This window comes from Miscanthus floridulus, chromosome 8 (assembly GCF_019320115.1).
Source record: "Miscanthus floridulus cultivar M001 chromosome 8, ASM1932011v1, whole genome shotgun sequence".
NCBI lineage: Eukaryota > Viridiplantae > Streptophyta > Magnoliopsida > Poales > Poaceae > Miscanthus > Miscanthus floridulus.
Window position 1 is genome coordinate 53,340,634 of NC_089587.1, and position 18,797 is coordinate 53,359,430.

At 46.5% G+C, this 18,797-nt stretch overlaps 1 protein-coding gene across 1 annotated transcript; it reads right to left on the reverse strand.

Annotated features, from left to right (window-relative positions):
• Positions 1–6,243: 6,243 nt before the first annotated feature.
• LOC136472064 (uncharacterized) lies at positions 6,244–8,040 on the reverse strand. The gene has a single exon (XM_066469797.1). It carries the CDS (start codon positions 8,034–8,036, stop codon positions 6,429–6,431), a length of 1,608 nt encoding a protein of 535 aa, XP_066325894.1. The 5' UTR covers positions 8,037–8,040; the 3' UTR covers positions 6,244–6,428.
• Positions 8,041–18,797: the final 10,757 nt, after the last annotated feature.

Sequence of the window (18,797 nt, forward strand, 5' to 3'; positions counted from 1 at the left end):
CCGGTGGCCATGGCGCGCGGCGGCGCTGTAGAGCGGCGGCGCGGGCTCGTTCCGGCGCAAGGGTGGCCGGAGCGGCGACGTTGACTCGCAGCCGAGCTCCGCCATTGCGAGGCGGGCATGGTGTGCGCGAAAAGAGGAAGAGAGGGAGGCAGGAGCAGGGCTAGCCACGGCGGCGTGCGCTACGGCCAAGCTCCGACGAGCGACAGCGTGGAGGAAAAATGCACGATTGGGCCTCACCTCCGGTCGATTCACGTGGCGAGCTGGTCGGCAGCGTGGTGCGCAAGGTGGCAGTGCTGCAGGCGAGATGGAGGGTTCAATGGCGAGCCGTGGTGGTCGGGCGAGCTGGTCCTGTCGAGGTGCGACGCGCGGTGGCGATGGCGGGCACGCTCTGCTGCTGTCGCTGCTGCTGGGCGCGTAGGAGAGTGAAGTGGGGGATTAAGGAGGAGGCAACGCTGCCAGGTAGAAGAAGGCGCGCGCGTGGGGCGGAGTCAGGCCAGTGGCTGCCGTGTGGCGGGCGTCGCTGGCGCATGGTCGCCACGCGGCAGGCGTCGCCTGACGCGGTCGGGAGCGTGGCGCGGTGACGGGCGTGGCTGCGCGGGAGAAGGAGCCAGCGCGCGGGGCTGGGCTAGGCCGAGGCGAGGTGGGCTGGCGCAGGAGGCGCGCTGCTGTGGGTGGCTTTGGCCGTGGGCCGGGAAGTGAGGCGGCGGCCCGCGAAAGAGAAAAAATATTTTCCAATTTTCGGATTTCAAGGAAATTTCAAATATCAGTTTTCAAATACCCTTTTGAGCAAGAAAATGATTTTTTTTTAAAATAGTCAAAAATGAAAGTTGCTTAGAATTAAATCCTCTACAACTTTGCTTTTAAGACCAAAGTCCAATTCTTGATAGATTTTGAATTATAACATCAAAGTCCACGTTTAGCTCAAAACCCTAATTTTTGGAATTTATTTTTGAAGCCAAATTTTGAATTAATTTGAATACAAACATTGCTCCAAAAATTGAACTAAACATTGCTAGATGATTTACAATAGTAGCCAAACATGTTTTACTAACCTAGCAAGAAAAATTCAGGGCAAAACAATTCTTAAACAGGTGTATGCAACATTCAGGTTTCACACATGTTTCAGATGTTTCAAAGCAATGTTTCAATTGTTATTCACATGATTAGGCATGTATGATTTGGATGCTTGATGATGCATGATATGCGTGATTTGCAGTGCCTAAATGCAGGCATAACACCGGGGTGTTACAAATTACCCTCCATAGCAGGAACTTGGACACCATGTTTATTGCAAAACAAAGTGACCCTCTGAAGGAATTGATTCCATCCTTCAGACCTCAAGTGTTGCATTCTATTTTTTGCCACACCAACTAGTTGGACTACATGAATAATATCTTGCTCTCTCCTCTGCAAACACTCAGATAATTCATTTGTGTATCCAAGAATGACAAACAGTAAGTGTAAACTGAACACAAAATCAAAGGACTCAAATGCTCCAACCATAAAATGAATTTTTATCCAATCAACCTTATGTGTTGTATCCTCTCCAAGAGTGATCAGTACATCATGGATTATAGGATACATAGAAATGATGTTGCACACAGTTCTATAATGAGAGCCCCACCTTGTCTCACCTGGCCTAGCCAATCCCATCTCTTGATTTAGTCCACTCCTAGTTTTGAGTTCACCACATTCAAGTGCTTTCATGATACTCTCAAGTCTAGCACTTCAAAGCATCCCATGACGCTTACAAGAAACTCCAACAATATTCAGCAAGAGGGTTACTTGTTCCAAAAACCAAACACAATCAGTGTTGTCCTTTGCAACGGCAACAAGAACTAGTTGTAGTTGATGTGCAAAGCAATGGACATAATAAGCAGAAGGTGACTCTTGCATGATCAATGTTTTCAGCCCCTTAATATCCCCTTTCATATTGCTAGCCCCATCATATCCCTGATCCGCGGATGCTAGTTAAAGTCAAGCCATGACTAACAAGTAAAGACTCAATTGCTTCCTTAAGTGATAAAGAGGTAGTATCATCTACATGAACTACTCCAACAAAGTGCTCCTGTGGCCTTCCTAATTTATCAACAAAACGCAAGCAAAGGGCTAGTTGTTCTTTATGTGATACGTCACTTGACTCATCAGCTAAGATAGCAAAGCGATCTTCACCAATCTCTTCAATTATTTTCTTTCTAGTCTCTATAGCAAAACATGAAATAATTTGCTTCTGGATCATTGGGCTAGTCAATGAGCAATTACCTAGAGCATTGTTCAGCACAAACTTGTTCACTTCCTCACTATTTGCTGCAAGAAATTTCAACAATTCTATGAAGTTCCCTCTGTTGCTAGACTCTTCACTTTCACCATGTCCACGGAATGCCAACCCTTGACGCAAAAGAAACTTGATACATTTTAGTGAATAAGTCAATCTCATTTTATAAAGCCTTATTTCCTCATCACTCCACTTCTCAATTTTCTGATCTATAGCTGCACTAGGAGTTAGATAGGCAATGTACTTTTCATGAGCCTCCTTAGTGTGCTTGAGAGCGACAATGTTTCAAAAGTTCCTTGTCTCCTACATGCCAATTTCTCCAACCATCAACAATGAATTTATCAGACCCCTTGCCCTTGTATTTCTTGCGTTTGAACAAGTAGCAGAAAAAGCAAAACACAGAATCCTTCTTGATGCTATATTCTACCCAATCATATTTGGCAAATCACATACATGTGAAATTACGATCTCTATCTCCAATTTTTCTTTTTGGAAACTCATGTGCATAAGGTTGGAATGCCCCTCTAACAATATATGCTCTTCTAACTGCATCTTGATCATTAGCATGATAACTTGCAATAGGCAACCTTTCACCTAGATCTTGTGGAAGGTGATTGACATCAAAACCCAATGGTGGCGGTGGCGATGCCGGTGGCGGTGGCGGTGGAGGTGGCAACACATCTTCAATTGGTTCTAAAGATGGAGTAGGTGGTGTAGGAGTAGGACCAACAACTTCTTCAATTACTCTTCTCTTCCACTTGCTCTTGCTCTTGATTCTGCTCTTCCACTTCCACCACAGGAGATGAAGCTGAAGCATGTTTCTTTGCAGCATGCTTCTGGAACAAAGAAGCAATGTCTCCATCCCTCTTCATAGTTCACAAATCCTACAAGTCTACAACCAAATTAGTTAATTAGATAACAGTGAAGTTAGGGTTAGGGATTTTGGAGAAAACTAAAGGAACAAAGGGCCAAAGGGGGAGAGCAGAGGGGATCGATTTCTCACCATCTGAGGGCTGCAGCTGTGCAGCAAGTCCGCAAAGGGGCAATCGGGCGGCGGCCGGCTGGCCGACGGCTGGGAAGCGGGTTGCCGAGGTGGGGCCGGCCAGCGCGAGATGAGACAGGGTGGAGAGCCGGAGACGTAGGGTGCCGGGGTGGAGACGTAGGGCACCGGCCACTCGACGCCACGCCGCCGACGGGAGGGCGAGGCCGCGAGGGGCAGGCCAGCAGCTAGCAGCGGCAGGAGTCCTGGCGGCACTCGCGCGAGTCGCGGTTGGGAGCGTTGAGCGACTGAGCAGTGCGGTGCGGCTGAAGCAAATGTTTTTTTTTACACAATACATGTATCCTTGTTGGGCTGGGCCTAGAGTATGCCGTGCCATACCTGTGCAACCCACTGGATCCGCCTATGTGTATTGTTGTGTAGCGAGCTGGTCATGGGGCTGCTGGCGAGGAGGAAGAGAAGGGTTTGCCGGCCACGGGGAAGAAGAGAAGGTGCGCTAGGACGAGCTCCACCTCCATCGTACGGTGGGCCGAGTTCCACCACCAGCGTTGGGACTCCAGCGGCGGGGGTAGTTGGCGTCTTTCCTTCAGTGATTTTCGATTCTATCCAATACGGAGGGGTATGCCTTGGTATTGAAGGGAGCGATTTTAGTTGCAGTCGAGTGCCGTAGAATTGCTCTTCAATGACATCTCACAATGCCAAAGACATCCAAACAGTAGAATTGGAAAAACTCAATTCCAATTCCAAATCCCACCCCTGAATATCTACAACCAAACGCTACCTTATGTATTAATGTCCGTGAGTATAAATATGATGTCCTACTGATGTATTTTGTGATGTTCAGTATGTATAGATTGATGTTCTAGGATATATTTTGTGATGTTTGGCAACTTTTTTCTTCTTCTTTTTATTTGACTCTAATTAGTTACTTCACTAATTTTATTATTTTATTTTATATTTTCATGATATTTGTGATGTTCACGTAGTACACATATGATGTTCTATGCTATATTTAGTGATGTTTGTGTAGTGTTAATATGATGTTTCTATGATGTATTTGTGATATTCAATAGCATTTTTTCTTCTTTTTATTTGACTATAATTAATTGCTTCACTAATTTTATATTTTATTTTTACATTTCGTTATATACGGGATGTTCATATAATATACATATGATGTTTTGTTCTATTTTTTTGTGATGCTTGTGTAGTGTTAATGTGATGTTCGACAATAATCTTTAAATACATATTCATCATGAGATAAATGTTCGTTAAAATTTTTTATTGAAATGTATTCATGTGGGGTCTTGTTTTGAAGAGTTTATTGCAAGGAACACGATGGTGTAATCAGATTTTAATTAGGATACTTGATTTAGGAGTTACGACTTTTGTTTACTACGAAAAGCATAGGGAATTACTGACGTCAGTATTTTTGCTTTGGTAGGTTGCGCTGTCCGCGAAAGCATTGAATTTAGCCCAATTGCGCGTGGGCAGCAAATTATTTCCACTTGGTGGGGTCGACAGCGGGATACCCGCCATCTGGGTCGGTAGCTAGACGTCCCCCTGTTTCTAGAGATTTTTGAGATGCCTTGGTCTTCTGCTAGTGTTGTTGATCCATTTCTACCTCTTCTTGAGGACTAGTTGTCTCGCTTTGGTTGTGTTGAGTCGAGCATCTACGTACCCATGTCTTTGGGGTTTTGCTTCTTCTCGGTTGCATCGAGCCGTTGCCCATATCTTTGGGGACCGAGTTTGTTCATTTCAAATGACCTTGATCTTTGCTTTTTCACCAGGCTTTTGGTCATTTGGATGGGTTCACAATTTTTCCTTTTGCTTTTGATTCATCTCTTTGTATTGGTATTGACTATGCACTTATCAAGGGGATGAATCATTTTAGGTACCTAGGTCATTGGAGACTGAGATGCTGATACACATTCCTGGAAAAAAATTATATTTGTTTACATTTTTCTTGTATCATCTAGGTGAAGCTAACATCTTTAAATGTACTGTGCGGAATCATCTTCTGGAAATAGAGGTGGCACGTGCCAAGATTACGACTGATCGCAAGCACAAAACATATATGCTTGACAAAGTTTATAAGCCCATCAATTAACGTGGTTTACAGAACTTATGAACTACCTACAATTATCTAACATTGACACGTTACTGAACAAGCTTTCTGGGTTTGCATTCAGATTTTTTTTTTCTGCACGTGCTACCTTATCAACTTTTTTGTGCACGACCTTATCAAGAACAATATGGCCTATCTATGTTTGCGTACTGAGAACAATTAGTGTCTCTTGTAACATGTTATGATCATATCGACCTATTATATCAACAAGTACTCTATCAGCATGTTTGGTTCAAGGATTAGCTTTATCCAACAGCTGACTCCACATGCACGCAGGATCGGGTCATCTGTTATTTTTCCGGGGGATCAGGTAGCTTCTGTAGATCGGATTGGGGGAGTTAACAAACGAGTCGAGTGATGGCATGGGCTTAGGATGCAAACCAAATTCCGTTCTCAGGTTTGATCTTAGGATCAGATAATTGCCGATTGATCAATATAGCAAACCAATATAATGTGCCATCACCTAATTTTGGGGTTTTAAGTCTCTCTATCGATCATATCAATTCTTTGTCATATCTATCTCAAGATTATTATTCCATTTGCCAAACAAAACCACAAAGGTATCACGTGCGAGCGCGTAAATTATTAGTGTTGACAAAAAAAACCCTGTTTGGCAGGGCTCCTCCTCGGCTCCGGCTCCTGTAGGGGAGCCCTGCCAAACGTTTTCCTAAAAAACAAAGGAGCTAGAGCCTGGCTCCTCCAAAACAGCTCTAGCTCCTCTGGAGGAACCCCTCAAGAGGAGCCGTGCCAAACACCCTCTGAAAACTGCATTACTTTGAACAACACGAGCACGATCACAGCGAGTCCATGACCAACCCCCTTCTCTTGATTGATAATTAATGATGATAAGATAACATGACATGCCAAGTTTATAGCAACAGTAATGTGTTGCAGATTTGCAGTGCCAAATCAATTCAGAACAAATTAAAGGCCTACTCATACAGAGGTAGATGAACGAACACTTCAGCTAAATTCTCAGGTTCAAAACTTTAGCTCTTGGCTCGATCAGAATCGAACGAAATCGTACCTTACACCTCTTCTATCTTGGCCTGTTTGACCTGCCCCGACGTGCCGGTGCCGACGGGCTGCTGGCTGCCGCCGCCACGCTTCCTGCTGCTCTCACGCGAGATCTCCACCATCTCCTCCATCTTGGGAGTCAGGTACGCGCTTCTACCCTTGCTCGACGACGACTGCACGTCCGTCCCCGAGGCGCGCTGCTGCGCGTGCGAGCTCATGCCGGCGAGCAGGCACGCGCGCCCCGTCTGCTGGTACTCCGCCCGGTCGCCCACGCGGGCGCTGAGGTCGCGCAGCTCCTCCTTGATCGCCTCGCACGTGGGGTCGTCCCCGGCCGCCCCCGGCGCCGACCGCTCGACGGCCTTGAGCCGCGACTCGAGGATCCGTGCGGCGCCCGCGTTCTGCCCGCCGTCCGCGGCCACCCGCGCGGTCGCGATGTCCTCGGCCGCCGCGAGGCGGACGCGCTCCCGCTCCACGTCCAAGGACGGGGCAGGCAGTGTCGCCAGGTCCAGCGGCCTCTGGACCACGGCGGCGGGCGCGGCGACCTGGCACGCCTGGCCCGTCGCGGCCTCTCGGTACGTGCAGCTCGCCTTGACGAGGCGGGTCACCTCCTCCGTCGACCGGGCTCTCGGCACGTACACGAGCACCAGGAACCGCCTCTCCTCGCCGTCGTAGAGCTCGCCGACGTCGATGGTGGCGGCGCGGCCGTCGTCGGTGCCCACGTGGCTGACGTAGGCGCCGGACTTGACTTCCTGGATATGGACGCCCCGGTGCAGGCACGTGACGGCGACGCGCGCCTCCTGCACGGCCACCGAGAGGAGCCCGCCGACGCAGCGCGCGAAAGAGTCCTGGATCGCCGCCTGGTTCCCGACGAAGGAGAAGGTGCCGCCCGTGGCCTCCGCGATGGCGTGCATCGCGGCGGCGTCGTGGTTGGTGCCGAAGCCGAACGTGTGGATCGGCGCGGGCCGGCTGCTGTGGCCGGCGCTCGTGAATGAGGGCGGCACGAGTTTGGTGTAGCTCTTGGTGCCGTCTGGACTGACGATTGTACAGCCGAAGGTGTCGTGCCCGTCCGAGAGAAGGATCATGCCGGCGACGACGTTCTTCTCCCGGCGGCCGGTGAGCACCTCGGCTCCCACACGGAGGCCCTGCCTGATGTTGGTGCCCCCCTGGGCAGCAAGCGACTCCACGGCGAACTTCGCCGAGGCCTTCCCCGCGTCCGACATGCGCGCGAGGCGGGTCAGGCGGCTGGCGCCGTTAGAGAAGGTGACGACGGAGAGGCGATCGGCGGGGCCGAGCTGGTCGATGACGAAGCACATCGCCTGCTTCAGCAGCGCTAGCTTCTCGCCCTTCATGCTGCCGCTGACGTCGAGTACGGTGACGAGGTCGAGCGGCGCGCGCGCCACGTCGGACGGCGCCTTGGCGTGCACGAGCACCGCGAATCTGTCGCGGGACGCGGCCCTCGCCAGGGCAGGGAACTCGCACTGCGTGCTGAGGACCAGCCCGCCGTTGGCTGCCGGGCCCTGCGCCGGGGCGGTCGGGCGCTCCAGCGGCTCGTCGTCTTGGTACAAGCCAGCCGGCGGCGCCGCCGCCGCAGGGAGATGGGGACCCTTGGTGTCCGACATGGCTTTCTCGCTGATGGTTGCTTGGTGGTAGGGTTCGGCAAGGCAGATGATATAAATAGACTCCTCCCACCGTGGGCCCGGGCCGTGGCGTTCCGATGTTCCGATCCGTCGCTGCCCTTTCCGCTCCCAACTAGCAATCCCGTAAATTGCGTCCCGGATTCATTCTTGTTTCCATCCCACAACCTGAGTTACGATTAATAACGATTAATTAGGCCAGTCTAGTATTAAACTTAATAAGCTATCAACTTAGTAATATATGCTGATACGATACAATCTATATCTATATTTCTTTCTATATATCTATTTTTTATTTTTATATTCGTATCTATATCTATATCTATATCTATATCTAATATTAAATAGCCAAAATTTTATTCTATTTTTTCGTCCACCTTCCTCTAGCTATCGGGACAATAGAGTTCTCTTCAGTTCCACTTCTACCTTTTACACTTTACTTGGACTTTTGATCTATATATACTCATATGGGTTAGAAAAACTCAGGTATAGATAATGGATAATGGATAAAGGATCCGATTCTAATATGTATTGAGTCGCGTCCTCCATATCTTCTATATGACATAGACTCATGACCCGCGTTCATAAAAGTTAGAACCACTCTTATCTAGCTGATGATAGAGAGTTTGAATCCTATACATATTGAGTTCTGTCGCAACACGCGGGTGGATAACACACTAGGTCATGCACGATCTAGCGCAAATGGCTAGACGTTTGCATCATAGTGCAATACAGGGTTGATAACAAGCCAACTGCACTTTTTTCGAGCTTTCTTCAAAACAACATAATCTTATTTACTTGCATGATCTGTTAAATTATTTGAGACCCAACTTTAAGCCAAGCTTCACGAGCTCAGCCGAAGTCAAAAGTTACTCAAATTCAACTCATATTTATTTAAAGCCAAAATGAGTTTAATTAGAGCATTTTTAAGGAGTCACCTAGCCAACTCAACGAGCTTTTATTTTGTTCAAGCCTCGAGCCACTAGGTGCTCAGAATTGTGAGACTTTAATTCCCATATAATAAAGCTCGCTCTTGATTCAAAAAAAAAGAGCAACAGTTTGCATATTGGGTCTATAAGCACCTTTTTTTTGTAAATTACTACTTGATCTCAGGATCAAAGTGACAAATATTTTATCAAATGATGCTTGCCCTGTGAGACGGAAACGAAATCCTTCCAGGGTCCTTCCAAATGCAAAAACTAGATACAAAACTGTACAAGTTTTTTTTTCAGAAATCGATTTGTTTATACAAACAAAAAAAAATGGGAACCAGAAGGTGCCGCAACTCCCCCTCAACCCCCCCCCCCCCCCCCCCCCCCCCCCCCCGCTGTCCACCGTCACTCGCCCCTCCTCCCTTCCCCTCTAGCATCTCGCCGGAGGACTGAGAAAGTGAGGATCCATCGTTTTAAATAAGTTTTTTTTAGTATACCGAATCCTTAGAGTTAGGGTCTCTTCATAGCAAATTTTTTTGGTACTGGGGATTTATTTTCTCCTCCTCCTCTCCGGCGACAACGAGGGGGCAGGGTGAAATTATTTTCTCCATGGCGGTTGTTGGTATATTTTAACGTACATGGATAAATCCGCAAGCGCACGGATACCGCTGTAGCTTTCACCCGGAGGTATTCCAAGTATCGTATCCACAGGGAAACATGTGAGACTAACTATGATCTAACTTAAGTAGGGTGGCAACAAGGTTAGGATAAATAGGAGCGTAGAGAGGATAATTAAGGTTCTCTAGTTTCGACTTGGGTAAGCTTATGTCTTCTACTATTCAACTGGGGACATTACTAGGGAAAGACACCAGCAGAGGATGCTTTCTTTCGCAACCGCGTCCTACATGCGCCTACAGACGGGAGGTGGACTACGGCCCTGTTCGCTTCTCTTATAATCCGTACTTTTCAGCTGGAACAATGTTTTCTCTCACAATAAATCAGGAGGAACAGTGTTTCGACTTCTTTCTTCAGCGAAGCGAACGGGGCCTATAAAGGATCAACGAAGCTATATAGTACAGGCTGTATAGAACTTATGTCACACACGCGATCTACCACCTTCCGGGATGCAGGGGGCCTCCACGATTAACCCAAGTCTAAGCACCACACTTACACTTACAATCAATACTTTAACCTAGAACATCTATAGATTAAAACACTTAAAAGAAAGTCGTGATCCTGATGAACAATATAAATAATTACTGAATCAGAAGTTGATTACTAGAGAGATCTCGAAGGCAAGCTCAAGTAGAACTTGGATCCGCCAAGGTACAAGCCGTAGAGTGAGCACCGACAGGCCAGCACCTCCTCCTAAACGCTTCTCTCACTCTCTATCTCACTATTCTATTTATAAGACTCGATCTTATGGAGTACATGGCTGTTTATATAGGCCGGAGCGTCTATCGTGAGCCATTGGATTCAAACCGACTTAAAGAACGGCGTATATGCAACCTAGGGGGCAGTAGAGAATCGACATATCGAGGCGGAGGCAGATGGGTGGCCCCAGGGGCCGGGCGGCCTATAGGTCGACCCCACCTGGCAGCCCCTCGGTGTCGGTGCGGGACCCACGGGATACCCCGCAAGGAAGGGAGAAGACCTAGTCTAATTAGGATTCTTCCCCTGTAATTTTAGTAGCAGTATTACTATGTAATCCTACTAGGAACTCTCATTGTAAACCGACTGGGACTCTGACCACCTGACTATATAAAGGAGGGCAGGGCTCCTTAGATGGGGGGTTGGACAGAACAATTGTACATAACACAACACTTGACAATCAATCCAACGCAAAGGCTAACGTCGACTGGACGTAGGGCTATTACTCGATCAATGATCGAGGGTCTGAACCAGGATAAATCGACTGTCTCTTGCGTTAACCGTTGAGTTCTGCATACGCTGAAGCCCGAACATACTGCCTCAGGTACCCCCATGGTAGGCTATCGATGGTCAAACATCGACAGCTGACGCGCCAGGTAGGGGCTTTTGGCGACTTTGCATCCGAGAGCTCGATGGACCTTGACAACATGATCTTCTCGAAGGGATCAATCTTCATCTTCGGTTCATGGATCTGCAAGGCAGGCGACTATGGCAAGCTCCAAAGCCATCTCCTCAAAGATTTAGATCATAATCAGGACTCTTTCAGTTCGACGACAACGACAAATCAGCTTGTTGGAAGATTCGCGCAACTATCGATTTCCAATCCAACTCGGATTCTGCGACTTCACGCATCCGATTCGAACTCAGGTTCCGCTTCTGAGACGAAGTCTCATCCGAGTTCTTTCAGAAAACCGAGTTCTTTTTTGACAAAGCTCCAGAACATGACGTCAACCTATCAAGAATACTACTCGGAGTTCACTGAAAATACTTTAAAGAAGTCGGGTCCTTTTCCGTTCGGGCTCCACAACATGGCAACACCTTATCAGACATGGCACGAAGGATCCACTTATCCCATGCTTAGAATGCCGCTGAAGGGAGCTCAGGAAGGTCTCGTTTTAACCATAACATCTCAAGACTGCATCATTCACTGTCCAGGTATTGTTCCTGAGGATGACGGCACCCAACTAGTCGGTGATACGACAACAGCGATTCTACCCTACCAAGAAGGAGATTCGATCTATGACCTTGAAATCTATACTGAAGTTATCAATAGCTCAGGCTGTACGGAAATCAACAACAATGACAGAACAACTCACGCTAGAGAAGTATTGATGATTCACCGTCCTCGATCACCATTGATCCCCCCAGAAGCACTCGACGTAAGGTCTTCAGATGAATCCGAATCCAACATATCGCCATTTATCCAGGGGCACGATGGTGAGACTAAAAGTCAAAGGCAAGTGAGAGAAAGGAAGAATAAATTGAAACAAGGACGACAACGTCGTGCGAAACAGCAAAAAGACACTTAGATCAAATATGAATTAGACCTAGCCGAGTACAATAGAAGAAAATCAGAATGAGAGATCAAAGAAGGATGAGCAATGAATACACCCTACGATAAGATCCGAGAAGCACTAGAAGAACTTAGAGCAACTTTACATCCAAATGAAAAACAAGAACAGCTCCAGGAATTCCTCTGATCAACAGTCCTTAGGACGCACGACGAAAGAGCAACATCTCATGAATAGGAAGATCAAAATCAAAGGAAGTCCGCTTTCGAAAGACTTAGACCAAGTGGAAGTCACAATGGAGAGAGTCGAAGAAATCACAGTCAAAACAACCGAGTCGAGCAACCAAGAAAGGCCAGAAGTGAAATGCCTACTCGGATAGCCACACAGAACTACTCTCACCAAGATGATAGTTGGCAAGAAGGGGGCGCAGAATCAGAATATACAGAAGCCAGAACGCACGATAGATTCCCTTGTTTTACAAATAGACTTGCTTCGATACGACTACCTCATAAGTTCAAGCCGTTCAACCACTCCAAGTACGATGGCAAGATCGAACCAAAGCAATGGCTCAGGATTTACTCGCGATCGATTGAATTGGCCGGTGGGGATGATGACATCAAAACATTGTTCTTTCCCATGGCCCTAGAAACCATGACACTTCAATGGTTCAACAAACTGAATCCGGGATCAATCAGAAATTGGGAAGATTTGCAAAGAGCCTTCAGTGAAAATTTCACGGGAATTATTACACATCCAATCACCCACTGAAAGGTCCTTGTTTGGTTTTGGTAATTGAGTGACAACTTAGGTGGACTAATTGTGTTTATATGAGATACATAGGTGATTAGTCCATAGGTACATGTGTGTGAGCAACATATGCCATGAAGGTGAAAATGGCTTGGAGATGTTGCAAAGCTCACACATGTGATGATGAAGGAGCTTAAATGCACATGAGACATGACATTGAGTCATGTAATCAAGGTGGAGAAGATCAAGACAAGACTTGGCTTGATGGACTAATTGCAAGCATGAAGGGCAAGTCGAAGGTTTTGGAGTGATGGACCATGTGGCGGTGAAGCTTGAGCAAGACTTGGCGCCGATGGACGATAGCAACGGTGAAGAGCAAGTAAAGTCAAGATCGATAAACGAATATGATCACGTGATGATATGAAATGGATCATATCATTGTTTGCATATGTTGCATCAACATAGGAGGAGATGGAATGGAATGCGCAAGGCAAAGGTATAACCTAGGGCATTTCATTTCACCGGTCATAGGTGTGTAGAGAAGTTTATGACCGGGTTTAGGATAGATGGCCGTACTATCAAGAGGGGCAAACTTATTTGCATATTGGTCATCTATTGCCACTCGAGTGATCTAACTTTGCATCATCGCTAGGATTGAGTGGCGTGGCAAGTTGAGTGGCTAATCCTTAAAAAATGATTGTGAAAAGCTAACACACATACACATGGTGGTGTACACTTGGTGGTGTTGATATATTTACAAAAGAGATAAAGTTAGAGTTGATGTGGATCAACTTAGTGAAGAAACGGAGATGAGAAAGGTCCCACAGAGTGGACCAGACTCTGGTCACATAGTGACTGGACGCTGAGGCTCAGCATGCAGTCAGTGGTGGCAGTCAGCATGCAGCATCGGTCAGTCGACCGGATGCTGGCACTGGAAGTGACCGGACACTGGCAAGGCACGTCCGGTCAGGCTAACGCATGATGACGTAGGAGCTGGAGTATGACCGGACACTGGACTGTGTCCGATCACGTGTGACCGGATGCATCCGGTTAAGGTCGGTACCTTACTGTAAACGACCGGACGCTGAGGGTCCAGTGTTTGGTCAGTTGAAGCTGCTGCGTCTGGTCAGAAGATGACCATTGAGATCGGAAGAATGCCATTGAACGTAGGTGACTCGTGGCTGTCATCGGGCGACCGGACGCTAAGGTCCAGCATCCGGTCAACACGACCGGAGCGTCCGGTCGGCCCGACTTTTGCCCAGTAAAGGAGTAACGGCTAGTTTAGCCCTTGGGGCTATAAATAGAAGTGGCCTTCGGCCATGGCTGGTGCTGAGCACCTTAGGGGACTTTGTGTCCATGCTTGAGAGTGCTTAGGAGCCCTCCATCTCACACATGATAGTGATCATCCGATTGTGTGAGTGAGTGATTCTAGTGCGATTGTATCATGAGGTTGCATCGAGTGGCACTAGGTGATCGAGTTGCAGGCTAGTGGTGCTTGTTACTCTTGGAGGTTGTCACCTCCTAGATGGCTTGGTGGTGGTCTCCGTCGAAGCCCGCAAGAAGCTTGTGCGGCGCTCCAGAGAAGAGCTTGTGAGGGGCATTGTGCTCGCCCCGCGGGAGCTGCGAAGAGCAACTTTAGTAAAGCGTGTCATTGAGCTACCCTCACTTTCGGGGTAGGTTCTTGCAGCGCTCGACGTGTGGGCTTGGCAGGTGATGCTAATTAGCCACCGAACCACCAAGTGAGCGGTCGACACAACGGGGACTAGCGTGTTGGCAAACACGTGAACCTCGGGAGAAAAATCATCGCGTCAACCTTGTTCTTCCCGTTGGTTTGCATCCCCATTACACAAGCTTGCAATTACTTTTATACATATTAAGCTTGTGTAGTTGCTCTTGTAATTAGTTAGCTTGTATAGCTTACTAGTTACCCTCTTGCTTATGTAGCATAGAAGTAGCTCCCTTACATGGCTAATTTGGTTTGCGTAACCTTGTTAGTCACATTGCTTAGTTTGTGTAGCTAAGTAATTGCGCTCTCTAATTTGGCATTGGTTGCCTTGTTATTGAGCATTGCTAGTGAGCTTAGTTGGCTTTGTGCTTTTATTTACTAGCATGTGTAGGAGCTCCCTTATTGCTTAAAGTATTAGTGGCATTGGTTTGTGTGACCTTGCTTCTAGAATTAGTTAGGAGAGCTCTAGCTAGCCCGGCACCTTTGTTGCTTGATTGATATCTTTGCAAGGTGCTAGTGAACATAGATTGAGGGGTATAGTCTTGGCTAGACCGATAATTATAATTCCGCACTTATTTTGATTAGCCATCATGATTAAGTTTTAGAAAAGACTATTCACCCCCTCTAGTCACCATCTCGACCCTTTCACCCACGCAGAGTTAAAAAGACTCAAACAGAAAGGAGGTGAAAGTCTCAGAAATTACTATCGATGGTTTGGCGAACTAGGAGCTCAAGTACATGATATCACACAATGAGAAGTAATCGAAGCCTTCTCTCACGGAATCATGGCTAGATGGTAATTTCAAGACTTCTACAAAGAAAACCCAAGAAATAATGAAGAATTCAGAAGAACAGTGGAAAAGATGATTACTGCAGAGGAGAAGACACGAGAAAGATTCCCGAATAGGAACAACAGAGACAACCCAGACAGGCAAATTCCTCAAAACAACAGACATCAGGAGAGAAAGCGTGGTCCAAACAACACAGTAGCAATGGCTGACAAATCAAAGAAATTCACCAAGCCTAGAAGATATGACGACATTGAGAACATACGTTGCCCCTTGCACCCCAATGGGAAGCACACCATCAGAAATTGCTACACCTTCAATGAAAGATACACTAGAAAAGATAGCAAGAGAAGCAATAAAGAAGACAATCAGAAAAAAGAAGAAGACAACAATGAAGACAAGGGATTTCAAAAATCTAGAGGAACAGTGGTAGTGATCTTTGCCGGGGTTCTAGATTCCAGAAGCAAACATCAAGAAAAACTAGTGTTATGAACCATCATGGCAGCAGAACCTGCTACACCAAGATATCTCAACTAGTCAGAATATCCAATCCAATTTTCAAGAAAAGATCAATGGACCAGCGTAGGAAACGCAGGCCATTACCCACTAGTTCTAGACCCAACTATTGCTGGTATGACCGTTACAAAGGTACTAATCGACGGGGGAGCCAGACTCAACATCGTTTTTTCAGAAACTCTAATGAAGATGGGACTATAATTCGCTAGGATGATCACACCAATAAGCACACCTTTTTATGGCATAGTACCTGGCAAGGCAGCAATGCCACTTGGACAGATCACTCTATCGGTTACCTTTGGAACTCCCTCAAACTACCGTACATAGTTCATCAAGTTTGAAGTTGCAGACTTCGATTCATCATATCACGCAATCCTTGGACGCCCGGCACTAGCAAAATTCATGGCAATACCGCATTATCCGTACCTGTTGCTTAAGATGTCAGGGCCTAACGGTGTCCTTTCTCTTTGGAGTGATTTAAAGCGTGCATTTGACTATGACGTACAGGCAATTCAAATTGCAGCAAGAGCACAAGCAAACGAAGGAAGAAAAGAAATAACCACTATTACCGTAGAAATAAGTCAAGAAGAACTAGAGATACCGGCTAAAAAACCAAGCATCCTAGCACCACCAAAAGAAGCCGACGTCAAGCAAATCGACCTAGGCACCGGTGATCCCTCAAAGACGACAACCATCAGTGCGCACCTATCAGCAAAATAGGAACTCGCGCTCACTAACTTTCTTTGGGACAACAAAGATATCTTCGCTTGGAAGCCGACTGACATGCTAGGGGTCCCAAGAGAGTTGGCTGAGCACGGAATTGATGTCAATGAGGGCTCCAAGCCTGTGAAGCAACGACTACGATGATTCTCTCCCGACAAGAAGGCAGCAATAAAAAAGGAAATTACAAAACTAATGGCAGCTAGATTCATCAGGGAAATCCTCCATCTAAATTGGTTAGCAAATCTAGTTCTAGTACAGAAAAAGAACACGGACGAGTGGCACATGTGTGTAGACTACATAGATCTCAATAAACACTGCCCAAAGGATCCATTTGGGCTGCCACGCATTGATCAGATAGTTGATTCAACCATAGGAACCACCCTATTATCCTTTCTTGATTGCTATTCCAGATATCACCAAATCACACTAAAAGAACAAGACCAAAGCAAGACATCTTTCATCACTCCGTTCGGCGCCTACTACTACAAGACTATATCGTTTGGACTTAAGAATACTGGAGCCACCTACCAAAGAGCCATCCAAACATGCCTTGGTGATCAGATCGATGAAAACGTAGAAGCATATGTGGATGACATGGTTGTAAAAACAAAGAACCCGGATACACTGATTGAAGACTTAAAACAAACCTTTGAGAATCTAAAAAGGTGGAGATGGAAATTGAACCCAAACAAGTGTGTATTCGGAGTTCCTTCAGGACAACTACTCAGATTCTTGGTCAGTCATCGTGGAATAGAAGCAAGCGCCAAGCAAATTCGAGCCATAATAGAGATGGGCCCTCCTCGAAACATCAAAGATGTACAAAAACTAACAGGCTGCATGGTGGCACTCAACCGTTTCATATCAAGACTCGGCAAAAAAGGGTTGCCTTTCTTTAAACTGTTAAAAAAGGCAGACAAGTTCAAGTGGATGGAAGAAGCCAATGAAGCTTTCAAGAAACTTAAGGCATACCTCACCTCCTCACCAGTCCTCACACCTCCAAAGAAAAATGAAGACATGATGCTATACATTACAGCAACTACTACTGTAGTTAGCATGGCGATAGTTGTGGAAAGGGAAGAAGAAGGGCACGTGTATAAAGTACAATGCCCAGTATACTACATCAGCAAAGTACTGTCAGAATAAAAAATCCGGTACCTGCATATGCAAAAACTACTCTACGCCCTACTGATCACTTCACGCAAGCTTCGTCACTATTTTAAAAGCCACAAGATTACCGTGGTGATAGATTTCCCACTGGGAGACATCTTACACAACAAAGATGCAATAGGATGCATATCCAAGTGGGCGGTTGAACTCGGTGCTCTCAACATCGACTTCACCCCGCGAAAGCAATTAAATCTCAAGCCCTTGCTGATTTTGTTGCCGAATGGACATAGATTCAACAACCCGTGTCAAGCGCCATCCTTGCTCATTGGAAAATATACTTTGATGGATCACTCAAGCTAGGTGGAGCCGGTGCATGCGTCCTCCTAATTTCTCCAGATGGAAGACAACTAAAGTATATCCTTCAGATATTATGGTAAGCCACCAATAATGAAGCAGAATATGAAGCTCTCATACACGGGCTAAGAGTAGCTATTACCCTCGGAATCAAGTGATTGCTCGTATACGATGACTCAGCAGTAGTCATCAACCAAGTCAATAAAGATTGGGATTGCACTAAAGAGAACATGGGTGCTTACCGTGTAGAAATCCGAAAACTCAAAAAACATTTCCAAGGATTAGAAATTCTACATATCCCGCGGGACTCCAACATCCCCGCCAAAATGGATTGAAGAATTACCCAAGGTTGTATGGGGGCTACGGACTCAAATAAGTAGAGCCACCGGTTACTCACCCTTCTTCCTGGTGTACGGATCAGAAGCCGTACTACCCGCAGACTTGATCTAGACATTACCAAGGATAGAGCAATACGACGAAGGAGAAACAGAACACACCCGAAGATTAGAACTCGACAGTACAGAAGAAGTCAGAGTAAACGCTACCTTGTAATCAGCAAGATACCTACAAGGACTAAGACGCCACTACAACAAGAACACCCAGTCTCAATCATTACAAGTCGGAAACCTAGTACTAAGAAGAATACAAAAAAAACAACGGATGCCACAAACTACTCAGTCCATGGGAAGGTCCTTTTATTGTCACAAAAGTCATTGGACCAGGCACATACAAGCTCATGGCTAAAGACGGGGAAAAAGTCAACAATACATGGCACATCTGTCAGCTACGAAGATTCTACGCATAAAAACAACTCAATGGAAAATATGTATACAAGACACGGGAGATCAACGTTCATGATCAACAAAAATAGCGCTATGTATCACTGTAACACATCAATATTCATGATCAAT